Here is a 19,828-nt window from a genome sequence, read left to right as displayed (position 1 = left end):
GTGGCAGACGGAGGGACTGTGTTTGTATCTCTGAGACAATACTCGGCAAGTATATTGCTTTTGTTGCCAGGTAAAGGCAAACTGGTCTCGCCCTGAGGTGGCAGTTGGGGTGCAGGGTGGGTGCAGTGTGGGCGGGGGGGCTGGGGCTGGTTGGCTTTTCTGCATAAGCATTAACTTTTGCAAGCGGCAAAAAATTTGTGATGGCATGATCCCGCTTATTTCTGATTGTGGGATACCAGCTTGTACTAAATCATTCCACATTAGTGTTCTCATCACCTGTGCTGTAACTCTTCTCAGTTTTGCCAGATTTCCATTATCCACCACCCAAACAGAGGGTCCTGAAATTACAGCCCCAATTGCGCTCAAGGCATTTGTTGGAGTGCCTGCATTACCTGTAGCACTTGTCACTGCTACCCTGTCCGAATCGGATCCCATAATCAATGCATACACCACCCCCATCTGCTGCACTAAATCAATACTTTCCTCCAATGTGCACCAATTTCCACGGGACAACACAGATTCAACAGGTTCAGCATATGCCGTTAAAACTGCTGCACACAAACATTGATACAGCACAGGTGCAATAATATCTTGCCTGTCCGGACCTCCGACAGTTTGCAGCTGAGCATATTGTTGTTGTATCTGATCATCATAGGCTATAGGGCTTAAGAAAACTTGTTCATCTGCTAATAAATGGATAGACACAGCTCCACTATCCCAAGCTGGCAAAATCTGTGCCGGAATTCCTTCCCCACTCGTTTGCTGAGAGATCTCTGAAAATGCCGTTAACTCCTTCGGAGAGTGAGTATGTGCTACCTGCCCCCCTCATCTGCTTGTTCCTGCTGCAGCACCATTTGTATGGGGGGTTGTGCTCCCACCGCTTCCCTGCCATTTAAGTCAGGGTCAAATTCAGACTCAATATTGGAGTCTGAGGATTCACTCCAAATATTTCCATCCCATTCCTTGGGATTCCAAGAGTGTTTTGTGGTAAGAGTACAAACCTGAGAACACAAAAACTCACTTTTGGCATGTTTTTCCTTTTGTTCCTTAGCAATACATGCTAGCAACCGGTCTACATTATCTTGCAGCTCATAGCACCGCTCTGCTTGAACAGTAATTACTTCTTGTGCGATCGCCTTTGCATCCTGCAAAATCTGAACCTCCTTTTCCAATTCTCTTATTTTACTCTTCAACGCAACAACATCACGATCAAGAGCATTAAGACCGGTAACAAATAACCATCCCAATCTTCCCGCTAATTTGCGAGAAGAAGTTGATGCTGCTCTCCATGGAAGCTTAAGCACAGCTGCTTGAATTACCTGGGGGGTAATCACCCCCCCATCATCAAACCGAGGCCATGACTCCGGTGGAGCGAATTCAGACAGGAGAGCAGCCACGGGAGCCCAGCGCTCCGTACTGGGCCATCCCGGAATTTGGGGAGTCACCCTCGAGGCCTCCCCTGTCCCCGTTTTTTTTGCAAACCACAGCATGGCTGGTTCTAGCGACTGCCGACTACGCCAAATGTGTGCACATACGCAGGCACATCGCAAGAAGAGCCAGAGGCCACAGATGCATTTGCAAAGAGCAAGTTTTATTTTAGTTCCCTCTCTACTGGGGGATGAGTCCCAGGTGATCGTTTCCGTAGTCTCCTCCTTGACCCCTCCCTGTTGCACCTGCGCAGTGCCATCTGGTGGTCTTGAGGAGGGGTCTTTGGATGAAGGCTCCTTCAGCCTCGTCACAGTGACCTCTTTACCTTTGGCTCATTATGTTGAGTGGACTGGAACCCAAGCTGCCAAGTCGATTGAAATCAGACTGGTTCCCCCCTTTTGCTGTAAATCTTCGTTATCTCGTCTTCTCAAGTTTACATCTAGGTGCTGTAAAACCTCTTACCTTGGCATTCGACGAGGTTCTGTTTTTTCTTAACATAATGGGTTAGTTAGTTAGTTAGTTCCCTCTGTCAGTTCCCCCCTTTTCGGGAAGGTTAGTAAATTTTTGTACTAACGTGATGATTCCCTATTTAACCTTTTCTCAGACCACAAGTAAGAAGGCTGCTTCGACAGGAGAAGACTTATCTTTCTCCCTCAAAGAACAAACAAATTCTCATGTTGAACAAAACATTCGTGTTGCTCTTCTGGGGCAGCTGATGACCGGGTGGCTGGTGCCCCGGCAGCAATGGCATCTGTTGGGCTGCAGCGGGAGCTCGCGCTCTTTGGCGTGGTGACCCCGCTCACTGCAGTTCCTAGCGCTTTCCTTTTGGGTTTCTTCTTCCCAGTGCGATGGCCAGGTCCAGTTTGGTGTTATCTTTTAAAATCATTAGTTTATACCCCGTTCCTTTTGCTGCCATTTCAGGATCTATAGGCGTGCCTGAGATTTGCATGGCTTGGACTACTGAATGTATTAACCGAACAAAGCACGGGGTCATACGTGGCAGAAACAGTAAACCCAGAAATGCACATACTATCATGAAGCCTATTTTCTTCCACCAGGCTCCCCCAAATAAGTTACCCCACCAATGGCTAGTAAGTATAGAATTGCATTTCTGTACTGGTACATGTGCAACGCGTTTTATCTCCTCTGCTATTTTCATTATGGCTTCCCCATCGTTATCTCTTTCCAAACAACACTCCGAAGTATTCAGTTTCCCACAGACGCCCCCCTCTCTTCAGCTAAAAGCCAATCTCACGCTCCCTGATTTTGGTACACTGCAGCTCTGGTCTGAGACAATTGTCTCGCTATGAGATTCGGTGCCTCAGCCGTCTGGTTGCTTATTATTTCAACCACTGCTTGCAACCGAATAATTTGGTTTAGCATATATATAGGGGTACGGGATCCCCAGTTTCCATCTTGGGCCCATGTGGCTGGATCATAGTATTCAAATATTCTTTGTGCAGGCCATTCACCATCTTTCCAAGTTTGCATTCCTCCTATGGGGCATTTATTAAACTCCTCTCTGTTTCAAGTTTTGTCTTGCACTCCCCCTCCATCTGAATAGCCCCTCCTACCAGCTTGTGTAAAACAGATGCTCTGTTCTCCCCTAGGGCAGGAGGCAGAGCCTACAGCGAGTCCACCTTTCTCTAGGTTAGTTGCTACCCATAATTTCTGCCCTTGGATTTCACACTTCTCCAATTTTGTTCTATCATAACATCCAGAATTAATACGAGTGTGATAATTTAGAACATACTGGGTTAGTCTTCCTATTCTCACACGCTCGTAGCATTTGGTACAGTGAGAGAGTGAGAGAAAATGGAATGCTCTTATTGTGGAAATGTGGGATATTTACCCCGAGGACGGCAACTGTTAGAAATGACTAAAGGAGGAAAACTCAATACACTTTGGAAAATCAGAGGGGCTGAAAATATTTGTGGTGTTTCTTTTTTGTGGGGCAACTTGTTTAAATCGCAAAGGGGCATGTAATTGGTAAAGTAGGAGGTAATGAGGTCTAGTTTTTAGTAAAAACAGAAGCTACCCTATCCCTTCTAAATTCTACCCTAAAAAGATCTAAAACTGAAGAAAGAGTTGTAATAAATGGGGTAGCAGGGAGGAAGGAGAGACAATTATGAATAAATTCCTATCTGTGATAATAAGAATTAAAAGTGTGTGGGGAAGGAATATATTAGTGGAAGATTCCCCAGCTTATTTATTAGAGACAAACGTTTTACAGGCTCTGGGTGTGGAAGCACAGTTACTGCCTGGGGGGGTGATAAGGAGAAAATTTGAGAGCTATTCTATTACCTGGAAGTTTGTGTTGGTTTTGGCCAGGGTGGAGTTAATGTTCTTTGTGGTACCTAGTATGGGACTATGTTTTTTGATTCGTGCTAAAAGCAGTGTTGATAATACAGAGATGTTTTTGGTACTGTTGAGCAATGCTTGCACAGGGTGGCCTGTTCTGCCTCCCACACTGCTCCACCAGCAAGTGGGCTGGGGGGAAGCGACAGCCAGTGGCACACTTATCTAAGCTCTTAGAGCCAGTGTCTTGAGTGTGTGCAAACTGCAGCAGTCACCGCTCTTCTGGTGAAAGAAAGCAGGAAATTAAACCCTGCTGCTTTCCTGTGGAGAGATGACAATGGGCTGCACCTCCTCATAGATGGGACTTCAGGGATAATTCAGGGGAAAAGACACAATGGGTGTGCCATCGTTGAAGGTGTGAGTGGTGAAATAAGAAACGGGCAGGTTACCTAATAACTGGTCAGCTCAAACATGCCAGCTATACGCTGTCAATCAGGCACTGCAAATGTTAGATGGAAAAGAAGGTACCATCTGTAACGGTTCTAGATATGCATTTGGAGTAGTGCACACCTTTGGGAAAATCTGGGAAGAATGGGGTCGAATTAATAGCAAAGGGAAAGAATTGGTTTGTGAAGAACCAGTTGGACAAGTGTTACATAATCTGATGTCACCAATAGAAGTGGCTGTAGTACATGATGTCCATTGGGACATCAGAGGGGAAACTCCTTTTGTGTCAGGGGAGATTGGTTATCAGATGAAATGGCCTGAGAAGCAGCCTTAAAACCTGAAGTGATAACTGTAAGTTATCTCACGCTTGAGGTCCTGGCCTCACAGGAAATTCCAGTTTTTGATGAAAAATAAGAAGAAGTCCTCCAAGAATGAGGAGCCAGGGAACAGAGTGGGAAATGGGTACTCCCAGATGGTAGAGAAATGTTAAATAAGCAAACCATGAGGGAGGTATTAGCGATTCTACATCAGGAGAGTTATTGGGGAACACAAGCAATGTGTGACGTAATACGGGAATTTATAGTATAGCCAAGCAAATTTGTGAAAGATGGGTGGTTTGTAAAAGAAGAAATAAAAAGGCACTTAAAAAGCAGCCTGCAGGAGGGCAGGGTCCAAGTTTACAACTCTCTCAAAATATTCAAGGTGATTTGCCTGTAGCTGGTGGAATTAAATACATACTAGTGTTGGTTGATCACCTTGCCAGATGGGGAGAAGCTTTCCTCCTGAGCACTGCCGCAGCAGCAGTGGTAGCAAAAGTTTAATAACAGGTGGACCTCCACAGTTTGAAACTAAGGATTTATTTCTCAAAAACTGTATACTCGGGTTGTCTTGCCTATCTTCTCTCAGGCACAAGGCCTTCTGGCACAAACTCTGCCTTTAGAGTTTGCAGCTCACAAGTTTCAGCCTGAAAACTGGGTCCTGGTCAAATCCTGGAAAGAAACGGAAGCTTCAGCCAGATTGGGAAGGAGCATTTCAAGTTCTGCTGCTCACCGAGACAGTGGTACGACCAGCTGAGAAAGGGTGGACTCATTAGACACGGATTAAAGAGCCAATCGAACCTCCAAAGGACAATGACGAGTGGCAAGTATTGACAACTGATGACCCCCTTCGACTAAAGATACAGAGATGAAAATGAAATGAAACCTTTGGGGATTGTTAATCCTGTGTATGTAGAATTTACAAATGGGTTACTTAACAAACGTCACTGAAACTGAAGGTTCCCTAACAATTTGAGTAGATGATTGCCACATCCTTAACTGTGGGGATGTACAGAGCTAAAGAGAATGGAGTTATGAAAAGAAACGTGTCCAAGGGGCCTGAGTCTAAGGATGATTTAAAGAAGTGCACAGTTTTTGTTGCTGTCTCTCATTGCCCCTCCTGGTACAGTGTTATTTGGAGCACAGAGTTTAGGGGATGGACAGTGAGCAATGAACGGTTATAGAGTTGAAAAGAAAAATGACCCTATCTAAAGGACAGTCTCTCCCAGGATGTGAGTCTCTGCAGTGCAACCCTTTGCTAATTGCAAGACAGAGAGCAGATGATTCAGTAAGTGGGGTTTATGGATCACAAATAGACATTAGTAGAAAAGATGCCCTGGGAAGGTTCAAAATATATGGAGGTACAAATGCCTGGGTAGAATGGATCAAATATATGGTGCAAAGCCTAAACGAGCAATTGCTATGCCTGTGCGGCAGGAAGGCCTGTGGCCCAAGTGGTACCCTTCCCTCTGGGGTGGAGCGAAGATTGACAGGGGATGGAGTGCGTCTTAGCCTTATGCCAAGACTCTACGGCATGGAGAAATAAGTCGTGTCGTACTCTCTCCCTACTGTTTCCAGCTTTGCAGGGAAAAATATCAAAATTCCCCTGGCATTTTCAGGAATAATTGAAAATCATACTGCCTGTCTCTCACGACGCGGCAGGAATGATACCAAGTTCCTAGGAACATGAGTAGGTGTGCAGAGACACGGGAAGTTGGTCCTCATATGTCCTCAAATGCTTCTTGAGTGGATCTTTGGTGGTACTGTGGGAAGATGACACTTCATTCCATTTTATCCCCCACTGGGAAGGTACCTGTGACGTCGTACAATTGGAAATTCCTTTTACCCTGGCATTTGAACACTGTGATCCATCAGGGCAACAGAAAAAGGAGTTGAGGGCTTTCCTCTGATGACAGGGTTTATTTCAATTAGATTGGGGTCCCCAGAGGAGTCCCCAAGGAACACAAAGCAAGAAGTCAAGTTAGCTGCGGGTTCTGAGTCCTTTTTGTTTTGGTAGGTAACTACAAACAAGAATGTAGACGGGATAAATAACATTTATTTATAAGTTATACTAGACAAGCAGTTAAATGAATCACCAAGCAATTAGATGCTACTAGTAGAATGGCATGGGAAAATAACATGGTCCCAGATACGATGTTGGCAGAAAAAGGTGATATATGTCTAACCACAGCTTCAGCAGAAGAATTGGCTGAGAATTCAGGTGTAGATAGTCCACTCATGGGATTGTTAGAATCTTGGTTTGGAATATTGAGAGAAATTACTTCTTTAATCGAAGTAACAGAAGCACTGATTTCTATAGCATGCTACATCATTCCGTGTCTGCGAGGACTTGTTCAACACCTTATTGGACAGCTCTATCAAAGCAAGTGCCTTTAGGGCCACTGCCATGCTCAGATAAAATGATCCTGCTAAAAGAACAAGAAGAAAGAAAGAACAGCAAATGCATAACTCCAGAAGAAAAACGTGAAATCGTGTTGTCTAGGCTTGAAGCCACCTATACAACTGTATCATAAGAAAATGCAAAACCTCCTCCATTTCAGTCCTGCAGCTCAGCACTAGTTTTTCCTCTTCCCTCCCTTTGTCCTGCTCCCTTTGCTTTCTCCCTTTGTTCCATATCCTTCTGCACAAAACCACCGTGACTCAGCCTAAGTAGATCTGCCGCTTATTCTTTTGTACTGCCAGCAGATTGTGGAAGTAGAGTATAAAACCCATCCTTATGGAGAGATCTTTGCATTTTAGGCTTAGTCTAAGTGTCTCAAGTAGCCGGGGTTTTTGTTTGGGCCTAATCCATCAGGTCTGATGGCTTCCCTGCTCGTCTCCAGATGTATGTGGTAGAAAGTATAAAGCAAGGAAACGTCCTTTGGCCCAGCCTTGCCTTATTTCCTTCTCATCCTGTTCTCTGTGCCAGCCTCTCTCACTAAGCCCTCGTCTGGCTGCATGTCTCTTCTTTCCTCTCTCCTTTTCTCAAACTCTCCTGCTTCCTGGCTTTTGTCTTTCCATTCCTCCATTTCAGTCCTGCAGCCCGGCACTAGATTTTCCTCTTCCCTCCCTTTGGCCTGCTCCCTTCGCTTTCTCCCTTTGTTCCATATCCTTCTTTCCGACTTGTCTCTTGGAGACTTTTGGCCATGCTGGACCCAAGTCTGGGGATGTTTTGGAAACTTTTCCGAGGCCTCGCTGCTGACAGGGGGGACAGCAGGCAGTGACAGGCCCGGGGCTGACAGGCTCCCCCTCCCCTAGGGGGCGCTCGGCTGCCACACCCAGCTGACATAGAACCTTTGTCACAATGCCCGCTACCGTGGTGAGGATGCGGGCACTCTGCGGGTGACAGGGACACAGCAGGACTTGGTGTCAGCTCAGCAATTTCTGAGTTCCCCAAAGAAGCTGAATGAGGTGTGTTTAATACAGTAAGGTGTTACGTATTCATAATGACCCCAGGAACGCCTCTACATATTCATAACCTTTCCCGCTTCTTCTTAAAATGAGTCCCAGGTGATCATTTCCGTAGTCTCCTCCTTGACCCCTCCCTGTTGCACCTGCGCAGTGCCATCTGGTGGTCTTGAGGAGGGTCTTTGGATGAAGGCTCCTTCAGCCTCGTCACAGTGACCTCTTTACCTTTGGCTCATTATGTTGAGTGGACTGGAACCCAAGCTGCCAAGTCGATTGAAATCAGACTGGTTCCCCCCTTTTGCTGTAAATCTTCGTTATCTCGTCTTCTCAAGTTTACATCTAGGTGCTGTAAAACCTCTTACCTTGGCATTCGACGAGGTTCTGTTTTTTCTTAACATAATGGGTTAGTTAGTTAGTTAGTTCCCTCTGTCAGTTCCCCCCTTTTCGGGAAGGTTAGTAAATTTTTGTACTAACGTGATGATTCCCTATTTAACCTTTTCTCAGACCACAAGTAAGAAGGCTGCTTCGACAGGAGAAGACTTATCTTTCTCCCTCAAAGAACAAACAAATTCTCATGTTGAACAAAACATTCGTGTTGCTCTTCTGGGGCAGCTGATGACCGGGTGGCTGGTGCCCCGGCAGCAATGGCATCTGTTGGGCTGCAGCGGGAGCTCGCGCTCTTTGGCGTGGTGACCCCGCTCACTGCAGTTCCTAGCGCTTTCCTTTTGGGTTTCTTCTTCCCAGTGCGATGGCCAGGTCCAGTTTGGTGTTATCTTTTAAAATCATTAGTTTATACCCCGTTCCTTTTGCTGCCATTTCAGGATCTATAGGCGTGCCTGAGATTTGCATGGCTTGGACTACTGAATGTATTAACCGAACAAAGCACGGGGTCATACGTGGCAGAAACAGTAAACCCAGAAATGCACATACTATCATGAAGCCTATTTTCTTCCACCAGGCTCCCCCAAATAAGTTACCCCACCAATGGCTAGTAAGTATAGAATTGCATTTCTGTACTGGTACATGTGCAACGCGTTTTATCTCCTCTGCTATTTTCATTATGGCTTCCCCATCGTTATCTCTTTCCAAACAACACTCCGAAGTATTCAGTTTCCCACAGACGCCCCCCTCTCTTCAGCTAAAAGCCAATCTCACGCTCCCTGATTTTGGTACACTGCAGCTCTGGTCTGAGACAATTGTCTCGCTATGAGATTCGGTGCCTCAGCCGTCTGGTTGCTTATTATTTCAACCACTGCTTGCAACCGAATAATTTGGTTTAGCATATATATAGGGGTACGGGATCCCCAGTTTCCATCTTGGGCCCATGTGGCTGGATCATAGTATTCAAATATTCTTTGTGCAGGCCATTCACCATCTTTCCAAGTTTGCATTCCTCCTATGGGGCATTTATTAAACTCCTCTCTGTTTCAAGTTTTGTCTTGCACTCCCCCTCCATCTGAATAGCCCCTCCTACCAGCTTGTGTAAAACAGATGCTCTGTTCTCCCCTAGGGCAGGAGGCAGAGCCTACAGCGAGTCCACCTTTCTCTAGGTTAGTTGCTACCCATCATTCCTGCCCTTGGATTTCACACTTCTCCAATTTTGTTCTATCATAACATCCAGAATTAATACGAGTGTGATAATGTACAACATACTGGGTTAGTCTTCCTATTCTCACACGCTCGTAGCACTTGGTACAGGGATTAGCCAGGCTAAGTTGGGAAGAATAAGTCACCGCTCCTGGCAAGGGGATCAGGTCCAGGTTTCCACGCTCTCTGGCCGAGCAGGTTGCAGCCGGTAGCCGAGTTCGTCGTCTTCTCGGCAGCGAGGGCCGTGTCCCCGCCTTTCCTGTTTTTGTCGTTAGCGTGGCGATTATCGTTTCCCAACTCTTGGCCTTCACTTCCTAGGAACAACAGGAGCAACACGGAATTTGATTTCTCTGTCTGCACTCTATTCTTTTCATCACTGGTGGACTCTCTAAATTCCCATTCACCCCTTCAGTAAATACCTCCCACCATTCTTGGCTATTTTTTTTCTATTCTTCCAGTGGCAACTGGAATCCTCAACCGAGCTCTGGTTTCCTGATCTTCTATTCTTAGACATTTCTTACACAATCCTGTTGGTAAGTTCCCTTTGTGGATATGCTTATACCACAGTCCATTTACAACCCCGAGTCAACTTCAATTTCAGTTTGCCCGGTTCTTGAGATACTTTCAAGGTTCTTTCTTCCGTCAGGGGTCCTTTAGCTTGAGAGACGTGTGTCCATCTTTTCTCTGCCCTCCAAACAGCTGGTTCTGTAGTTAACAAAACAAGAAAAAGGCCCCTCCCATCATGGGGTTGGAGTTTCTTCTGTCCAGGTTTTCATTAGTGTTGCCCCCATATCTACCAAAAATTCTACTTGTTTGTTCTTTTGGGTTTCTTCTTCCCAATGCGGGAAGCACCACCCAGGCTGGTCCCCCAGAAGGACCAAAAGGTGACTGTGAAAAACAGAGTTTTCCAGGTTGCGCCCGGGTTACCCTCCGTGGTGTTTCGCAGGCTTTCTTCACTCTAGAATGGCGAATCCAGGCATTCTGTTCTCCGATATTGGTAGCAGTCAGGGGGTCTTGAAATGGACCTTCCTATTATGGTTTCAAAGTTTTCTGCAAAAGACTTCACATACTCGTCAGTAAAATGTGGCCCTCAATCAGAGGATCTAACAGCTGGGCCTCCAAGCCTTGGTATTATTTTGTGTATCAGTGTTGTAGTCACCTCCTAAGCTTTTGCTGTCCTGGTAGGGAACGCTTCTGGCCAACCTGAAAAAACATCAGTTAATACCAACAAATATCGGTACCCCCCTTTTCCTGGGAGTTCTGAACAATCAGTTTGCCATTGTGGTCCAGGCCCATTCCCTTTCCCCATTTGACCCATTTCTAGCTTGGGCATATTTTTGGGATTAGTCTGGAGGCAAAGATCACACCGCTGTCACCTCTTCCACAGTGACAGACAAATCTCTAGCTCCTGTCTCCCTAATCAAATGTTTGCGTAGTGGTTCTAGTCCCCAAGGCCCCTTCTTCTGCTCTTCCCTTCCTAAAGGCCAAACCAGGTGGGAGAAAGCCCCACTGTGTTTGCTTTTTCAGGAGAAAAATAAGTGCTAAAAAGCCACTTTGGGGGTGCCCAGGTGGATCCAGTGGTATCCAGACCCCCCCCAGAGGGAGCATCCCCCAGCACCCCCAAGTCCTTCGCAGGGCTGCTCTCAGGCCCTCCATCCCCAGCTTGTGTTGATACCCGTGGTTGCCCGGGGCAGCTGCGTCTCCCAGGCGAGCTGGGTCCCGCCCCGGCCCGCCCCCGGCTCCTCGCAGTGTCCCTTCCCCCGGGCAACGCGGCTCTTCCCCGCAAACACCCGCCGGTGCCGGCCGGATGGAGCAGGCGGTGGAGCCGGTGCCCGGCGCCGAGCGGCTGTGCCGGTGCGCGGCGCGGGGGCTGGGGGTGCCGGCGGAGCGCTGGGAGCGCTGGGCAGGCGGGGAGGCGGCGGGGCCGCTGCTGCGGAGCTTCCTGGCCGGGACGGCGGGGCCGGCGCTGCTGCTCTGGCGGGGCCCGGCCGGGGAGCTGGAGCTGGGGCCGCCCCCGCCGCCCCCCGCCGCCCGCCGCAAGGGGCTGTTCTTCCTGCGGGCCCCCGGCGCCGGCCCCGGGGAGCTGCTCAGCGGGGACCTGCCCGCCGATGCCCTGCGGCACTTTGCCGCCCTCGTGGAGGAGGTGAGGATGAGGGGCCACGGGGGCAGGCTCAGCATGAGGAGAAATTTGTTTGCTGGGAGATGGCAGAGCCTGGCCCAGGCTGCCCAGGACGGGTGTGGAGTCTCCTTGTCTGAGACATTGAAACTCGCCTGGACCCACCTGTGTGATCTGCTCTGTGACCCTGCGTGAGCAGGGCTTGGACTGGGGGATCTGCAGAGATCCCTTCAACCTAACCAGGCTGGGATCCTGTGAGGCCTGGGCAGCCCCGGAGGTGCAGAGGGAGCCATGGCACCCATGAGTACCGGGTGCCCCTCGCACATGGCAGCGGGGAAGGTGTCCCCTCCTACAGACAGGCTCCTTGGCCTCCCTCCCTTCTCTGCTGATGCACTTGTACCCTTAACTCTGCCCTTTGCAGTACCATGGACGGCTTTAGAACTCATATAAACCACCTGAATGCTGATCCACATCAGCTCTGTCTATCAGTGGGGTCCTTGTGGGACTGATGTACCCACAGGTGCTGGAGGGGACATCTGCAGGTCACCTACTCCAAACCCCTGCTCAAGCAGGGCCATCCAGAGCCAGTTGCCCAGGGCCATGTCCAGGTAGCTCTTCATTATCTCTAAGGATGGAGACTTCACAACCTCTTTGAGCAACCTGGGCCAGTGCTCGATTACTCTCATAGTGAAAAAGTGTTTTGTGATGTTCAGGAGCCTCCTGTAGCTCAGTGTCGGGTTATCTCAGGTGGGCTGATGTTTTCTTAAAGAGATCGTCAAGAGGTTCGAGTGCTTTTGCTTTGCTGTGTTATTAGCCTGAACTAGACAATGTTGTTTCGGTTTATTCCTGATGGCTCCTCACCGGGAGAAGTCTCAGGAATGAGGCTGTAATGGGAAAGCAGAGGAGCTGCTGGATTTGAGAAGCTCTGATCATGATGTTTGGTATATTAAGATGGTAACTGATAGATTGGATTCCCAAGAGCAGGCTGCCAGACTGGTTATCCTGGTTTTGTGAGAAAACACATTATTTATACGGGGAGCTTTTGTTTTGATGAGCCCCGTGGTCTTGCGAAGTCTGCACAAACAGTGGTTTTGCATCACGGCTGGCCAATAGCATTGCAAGCACCGTCTGCTATGGGTAGATGGTGGGGTAGGAACACTTTGGCAGATCCTGTTAAATCCTGTTTTCTGAATGCCTTTGGGAGCCGGGATTGTGCGTCCCAGCTGCGTGTTTGCAGGCTTTGCTCTCCCCTGTGCAGACATGCAGTATTTCTGCAGGGAGCAGATTGTGCCTGGTTTTCATCCTATTTTCCTCTCAAGCTTCACTTGAAGGCAAAAGCAGCGGTGGTGCTGGGTCAGGCAGATGGGGTGGGTCTGCGTGAAGGTGAAAAAGGTCTTGAATTTCCTGGGGTTGGGGTCGTGTGTTCCTCTGCCCACACTTTGTCTTTATTCAGTGAGGGGTCACAGCTGGTGACCTTGTCCACTTGTTGCTTCACTCCTGCGGTGCCGAAGGGAACACACCTGCTCTGTGGGCTGGGGCTTCATCCTGAGTCCAGTTATCATTTTAACAGTCAGAAAGAAAATGAACAGCTATCATTTGCCTGGTTACAACATCACTGGCATTAGCAGTCCACATGCTTTAAGTAATAGAGACACATCTTGCTAATAATGCAGCTAAAACTGCTGAAGGTGAACTCGTCAGCACCTGCCCGTGTGTTCCCTGGGGTTGTGCTCCCCCTTCCCACGGCTCCCTGGGCACGAAGGTGGCTGGTCGGGTCTTCTTCGGGTCTACAGAGCCAGCCACAGTTCCAAAGAGTCTTCAGCGTCCTGGGACAGCACCATGGAGGTGCTGAGCTGCTTTATTCCGTTTCAATTTTATGTCCATTTGCAGCTATTTTTATGCCTTTAGTCACCTCCCCCCCCTCCCCTACCCCCACCCTGAGTCCAGTAACACAAAGGGCTGTTGTTTGTCACTAGGGACAACCTGGCTTTGTTAGGCTGTTGCCACAGGCTGGTCCCAGTGCAGAGCCAGCCAGGATAGGTGACAGACACGGTGTTGCTGTCACAGCTCAAACAAGCCAAAAGCAGCTCAAATCTGGGCAAACCCCGACCAGCCCCACAACCCCATGCTGCCGGGTCAGTAAAAGTGCTGATAAAGGCAAAGCTCCTGTTTGGTGGGCTGCAGCTGGGACCTGGGGGACCCTCACCACCAGTGTATCCCAGGGGGTACCAGCAGACCTTCCCTTGCAGCACACTGAGCTCAGCCCAGCCCTGGCAGGCTCAAAGGGCAGCCTGACGGCTGTGCCCGTGGGCAGGGACATGGGGACCAAGCACCGGGGACAGTTGTGAGGGCAAGGGACAGCAGCCCATGGGGCCATCTCCAGTTGCGGGCTTGAAAGGCTGGGAGAGCCTGGGGATGGGGCTGCTCACTTTGCCTACTGGCTTCCACCCTCCTTGGCTGCTTGGATTTGGGGAAAAGGGTGTTCTGCTGTATAAAGTGGGCCTGTAGAGATGCCCATTCATCATCAGCTGCCTCTATTTCACATGGGAACTGCTTGAGACAGCAATGAATATGGGTCTCCAGGCTTGGCCAAGCACAGACCTCAGAGCCTGGTGGCCTGTCCGTCTCCTGCTGCACTTTTTTCTCCATTGGTCTTCCGTGACTCCCGCTGTAGGTGATCGTGCCCATCCTAACGAACAAGAAGAACCATCAGGGCTGGCCACAAGTGGTGTCACAAGACATCGTGCGTCATGTCCACAACCTCAAAAGTACCATTTTCACAGTTGTTGGCCAAGTAGACGGCAAGACCTTGCTGCCTCTCCCAGCTGGCTCAGAGGGAATTGAGGACATTGATCTGGAAAATGAGAAATCGTGAGTACCACCCCAAAATAACAGGTTCTGGAAGGTCCAGAGAAGCAGATGCGTTTGTACATCAAGTTGTCATCGTGTCTGGGCTGCGTGCGTGCCCCTGTGGAACCCCAGGAGATGTGTGGGTGCAGTGGAATGAATCACTCCTCAGACAGGACGTGGTGCGGGTGGGATTTTGTGAGAAGTTACTGCTTCCAAGGCAGTGGGGTGACCTGTCCTCAGCTTCCCAGCCCACTTGGTGGTGTTTCTTGCTGAATTAAGTGAGTTAATGACTGCAGGGATGTAGAATATTTTGAGGGAGAATGGTATGGGGAGAGAGAATCTTGCTGGATGTGTGAGTCTCCAGGTCAGATCCTGAACCTGAATGGATCTGATGTGACAATGACTGGCTGTGCAGAGAGGTGGCGACTGGCTCTTCATTTCCACCATTCACTTTATGAACAGTGTTGTTGCCCACACTGCTGCAGACATTCAGCCATTTTCTCCAGAGTGTAATTCCTATATTAAACCAGTGACAAAATCTTATGGGGTTTGATTGTTTTGTGGTTTTGAAATGTGAAACCCTGTAAAATCCAGCTGCCCACACGGCCATTGGAAGTAGATCCAACTGAGCAATGCACATCAACAAAGTTAATGACGTACTCTGTTTACTACAGCATGGAACGGATAGATAAATCTCTGGTGTATGCCATGGAGTCGGCCATCATAGACTGGAGCCACCAGATCCAGGAGGCACTGAAGAAAGAGTCTTCAGAGCCTCTCCTGCAAGGCAGCAATCCGAACCCGAAGGTGGAGCTGGAGTTCTGGAAGAACAGGTACCCAGAGCAGCCTGGCCAGTGCATGGTGCCCTGTGGTGCTGGTTTTGTGTAGAGGGAGAGTGCTGGTGGTGGAGCTGCTAATTCCATGAGTTGAGAAGAACAGGCCACTTGGGGTTCATGTAGGCTTCAACTAAGGAAAATTGCTCCCGCACAGAAAATCATCATGATCTGCAAAGTGCCTGGGAGGTCACTGGGCAGCTGGCTGTGTTTTAACTTAGCCCCACCACAGGGGCTACACCTCAAGGGACTTTTTTCAGAAATGCCCTTTACAGGATCCCAGGCTGGTTGGGCTGAAGGGACCTCTGCAGATCCCCCAGTCCAAGCCCTGCTCACGCAGGGTCACAGAGCAGATCACACAGGTGGGTCCAGGCGGGTTCGAATGTCTCAGAGAAGGAGACTCCACACCCGCTCTGGGCACTCTTTCGTCACTGTTCACTAGGAGCCATCCACAGGAGTAATTGCTGATGGACACCTGCTGGGGGCTGTCTGGAAATGGTGCATCTCAGCTGGCTGCTGTTCATCTGTCAGGGCCAGAGGGGCTTTAGATGCTCAGGAGCCTGGGAGTGGTATTTCCTCCTGCCCTTTGAAAACCTTTGTGCTGTACTGGTTCAGGCTGACTCGGGGCAAAGCCCTGCTGGCTGGAGAGCTGTTGCTAATGCCTGCAGAAACACGATGGCTTTTTTTCAGCGATGTTCTGTCAGTAGCAGAGCTGCTGTCATGCTGAACTCAGCACTTTCTGTCCTGTAGGGTTTGTCTGTGCCTCATGCAGCTTTCTCCCATTTCCACAGTCCATGTGTAGCTGGAGGAAGCCCTGAATCAGGCCCAGGGGAAACAGATGATGTTGGGGGACAGCTGATGGCCCAGTGTAGGTGGGTAACATGGCCACCAGCATCCTGGTGTGCATCAAGAACAGTGTGGCCAGCAGGCCCAGGGCAATGACTGTCCCACTGTACTCAGCGCTGGGGAAGCCAAACCTCAAATCAGTTTTGGGCCCCTCAGGCCAAGAAAGACCTTGAGGTAGTGGAGTGAGTTGAGAGAAGGGAATAGAGCTGGTGAGGGGCTGGAGCACAAGTGTGATGGGAGTGGCTGAGGGACCTGGGGGGTTCAGCTGGAGAACAGGAGCTGAGGGGAGACCTTCTGATCTCTGCACTGCCTGAAAGGAGCTTGGAGCCAGGGGGGGTCGGGCTCTGCTCCCCAGGAACAAGCGCCAGGATGAGAGGAAACGGCCTCAAGTTGCGCCAGGGGAGGCTGAGGTTGGATATTAGGAAACATTTCTTCCCAGAAGGGGTTGTGAAGCATTGGAACAGGCTGCCCAGGGCAGTGGTGGAGTCACCATCCCTGGAGGGGTTGAACAGTCACAGAGATGACATTCTCAGGGACATGGGGCAGTGCCAGGGGTTAGGTTATGGTTGGACTCGATGATCTTGAGGGTCTCTTCCAACCTAACTGATTCTGTGATTCTGTGTCTCGGTTGCTGTAGGTGTGATGACCTGGAATGCATTTACAACCAGCTGACAACGAGGAAGGTCAGGAACATGATGGAGCTGCTGGAGAGAGTTGAGAGCAGCTACATCCCAGCCTTCAAAACCATGCTAATGGATGTTGAGGCAGGTGAGATGCTGGGGCAACTTTACCACAGTGCTGGCTTCTGGCCTTTCTTCATGGCCTGGTGTGACTGATTTCAAGCCAAATCTTTCTAGTTTGTGAATTGAGACTGGGCTGCTTGTGCTTGAGTCTAGGCTTTTGTTTCCAGGCTGGGACAAGCTCCATCGCTGGTCTGTTGAGCCAGACTCTTGCCAAAGTTCAGGGTGAATGGGTTTGGGAATTTATTCTGCTGTAATAAAGTGTTTGCATTACTCTAACAGGACTCACCTCAACTTCCACCAGCTCCTCTGGTGTTATTATGCAGGAACGGGAGTTCAGACTAAGAGGACAGATCTTGTACCTAAGACTGCTTTGTTAGAGCGCTGCTTCTCAGGCTTTGGCCACTGCAGCCCGAATTTCCTTGCTTTGCTTTGCTTAGGGGAGTTGAGCGCAGCCCAAGGAAATATTGCAAATCCCTGTCTGTAGTGAAAAACAGTGTAGTCCTGCTGGTCTGTCCCTGCAGACCAACACAGCTGGACATCCATGTCCAACCCAGCTGCTCTCTGGCACAATGAAACCATCTAGACTGTGTTAGCTGTGCACGTGCTGGCAGAAAACACTGTTCTTCACCACTTCACGTGCAAACATTGAATCTCTTAAGGATCTGTGTCACACTCTGCATTGTGCAGTTTAAATGGGCTGGAGAAACACCCCTTATATAAGGAGCCAAGGGTTCATTGTTAAACTAATTAATACTTTAAGGGTTTAATCAAAATACAACAAATATTTGGTTTTAATCCGGCTACAGCGATACTAACCCTAATTGGATAATTTGGACTATAATTGTTAATTTCCATTACAGCGCAGTTCAGATTTGTGTGCACCTGCTTTTAAGTCTCTGCCCCTTTCCCTGGCATTGTACTGGTGTGGCTGCTGTTGGTGGATTTGCTGGGAGGGTGATGCTGATAGTGGGAGTCTCTTCTTCCTTGGTCTTGGGCCTTAGGGGTTATTTTTGCATGCATTCAAGCACTTCTGTCACTTCTTGTTGGTCCACAGGTTTAATTGCACAACGATCTGGTTTTATTAATGCTTGCGCTCTGGGGTAATTCTTCAGGGTAAAACCACACAGCTGTACAGAGCTAAGCTAAAGCTTTCGACGAGTCAGACATCAGTTGCTTTACTGTTGACAGGTTTTCTATTACAGTCAGGACTAGTGGGGCCGTCGTCATCTGCCCACTGGACAAGGAGTTGCTTGAGCCAAAACTGAGCTAAAAAGGGCTCAGGCCAAGGCTGTACAGCCTGTCGTGTTGTACAGCAAGGCCATGGCTCACAGCCATGGCAGCACTGTATTTTTGGTGCTGTTGGGCAAATTCCGTGTGACTTTTTAGCAGTTGTGGACTCAGGCTCTCCACGAAGCCCTGTCCCAGCTCCCTGTCCCCTGCCATCACATCAGCTTATTTCTGTTCTGGTTACTGCCGCAGGTGAGTGATGTTCACGAGTGAGTGACCTGCAGCACACAGGTGGCTGAGGGTGCTCAGTGCTTGTCAGGACAGTTTCTTTTCCCAGGCACTTTTCCATGTGGTGAGGCCAGCACCTAGCTGGGAACCCAGCACACCGCAGCTGGGTGGTTCTTACCGCTTCTCACGTCTCTCAACACAGCTTTGACTGAAGCTCAGGACGTTCACCTGCACCTGACACCCCTCAAGCGCCGCTTGGGAGACGTAGAGAGGGTTGAGTTCAGCGAGGTGAAGCCTTTCCTGCTCCCCCTGCTCCACGTGGTGTGTTTGATCTGGGTCACCTCCAAGCACTACAACATGCCCGTGCGGATAGTGGTGCTGCTCCAGGAGATCTGCAACCTTCTCATTGAGCAGGTCTGTGGCTGTGATGCCTGTGTTTGCAGTCCCCTGTGTCCCCTCTCCCCTTCTTCCTATTGTCCTTCCCTGGAAAAGTGATTCTTTAGGCAACATTTAACTTAATAAACAGGTTCAAATGTGTTCAACACAAGAAGTCCTTGTTTTCCATGATGGCAGAAGTGACCTCTCAGGTGTGATTTTGCTCTTCCAGGCCCTGGTGTACCTGTCTCCAGAAGACCTTCTGAAAGGGGACATGGAGGAGAGCCTGGGCAAGGTGCGAATGGTGCTCGGTATCCTGAACATGTTCAAAGAGGCATTTGAGGAGAGAAGGGAAAAACTGCACATGTATTATGAACCAGGCCAAGAAGTGAGGGAGTGGGACTTCAGCTCCACGATGGTGTTTGCGAGGCTGGACACCTTCCTGAAGAGACTGGAGATGGTGGAGGTGAGACTCTGGTCTTGAAAAACATTGCAAACCGTCAGGAGAACTCTGTAGCCAGGAGATCACTTGCTGGCATCTTTCCTTTCTATAGCTTCACCTGATACCAGGGAATGGGGCCACTCTTTTGCTGTTAGGTCTCCTGTTACAGCGAGTCTAAGACTGTGTTTTACTATGTCCTGCTCAGTGCATATGTAAGCTGGTCAGGTTGATAGGTGTGTTTTTTGCTCTCAGGAGTCCCGTTGGACTCCTTGCTCCTGTTGGGGCAAGAAAAGGAGGATTACTGGAGGTGTGGTTTGCACAGCTGTAAATAAAGCAATGTAATCTCCCAGGTCTCCTGGTGCCATCAGAGACAGATTTAGGTTATGGTTGGACTCAATGATCTTAAGGGTCTCTTCCAACTGAAATGGTTCTATGATTCTATGACACCCTAGAGCTGGGTCCTGCCTGTCTTGGAGAGGCCAGATGGCAGGATCCCCTTGGCTGTGCCACGTGGGCCTGGGGAGGAGCCCTGTAAGCAGTGATGCTGAGGAAACGGCAAGATTGGGGTTTGTGAGAGCTGGCAAGGCTGGGGTTGAAGAGTCTGCTCCCTGCCCGTGCCAGCCCAAGTGACCCACTGTGTGGTCATGTCCCTGTGTCCCCAAGGCACTGCTTTCTCCCTGAGT

At 49.4% G+C, this 19,828-nt stretch overlaps 2 protein-coding genes across 2 annotated transcripts in view; one reads left to right on the top strand and one right to left on the bottom strand.

Annotated features, from left to right (window-relative positions):
• The window catches only part of LOC136110472 (dynein axonemal heavy chain 9-like), a 60,818-nt gene extending 59,459 nt beyond the window's left edge, over positions 1–1,359 (bottom strand). Inside the window, exon 1 of the mRNA XM_071817540.1 lies at positions 1,351–1,359. Within this exon, the coding sequence (XP_071673641.1) occupies positions 1,351–1,359 (9 nt within the window). The remainder of the gene's footprint in view (positions 1–1,350) is intronic.
• On the top strand, positions 1,358–19,187 carry LOC139829532 (dynein axonemal heavy chain 9-like). Its single transcript, XM_071817539.1, has 7 exons — positions 1,358–1,366; positions 11,482–11,628; positions 14,276–14,472; positions 15,126–15,284; positions 16,768–16,898; positions 18,531–18,742; positions 18,936–19,187. The coding sequence occupies exons 1-7, from the start codon at positions 1,358–1,360 to the stop codon at positions 19,185–19,187; spliced, it is 1,107 nt and encodes a 368-aa protein (XP_071673640.1).
• Positions 19,188–19,828: the final 641 nt, after the last annotated feature.

Source organism: Patagioenas fasciata, chromosome 20 (genome assembly GCF_037038585.1).
Source record: "Patagioenas fasciata isolate bPatFas1 chromosome 20, bPatFas1.hap1, whole genome shotgun sequence".
NCBI classification, from domain to species: domain Eukaryota; kingdom Metazoa; phylum Chordata; class Aves; order Columbiformes; family Columbidae; genus Patagioenas; species Patagioenas fasciata.
Note: the sequence above shows the minus strand (reverse complement) of the source record. Positions and strands in the feature narration are given on the sequence as shown.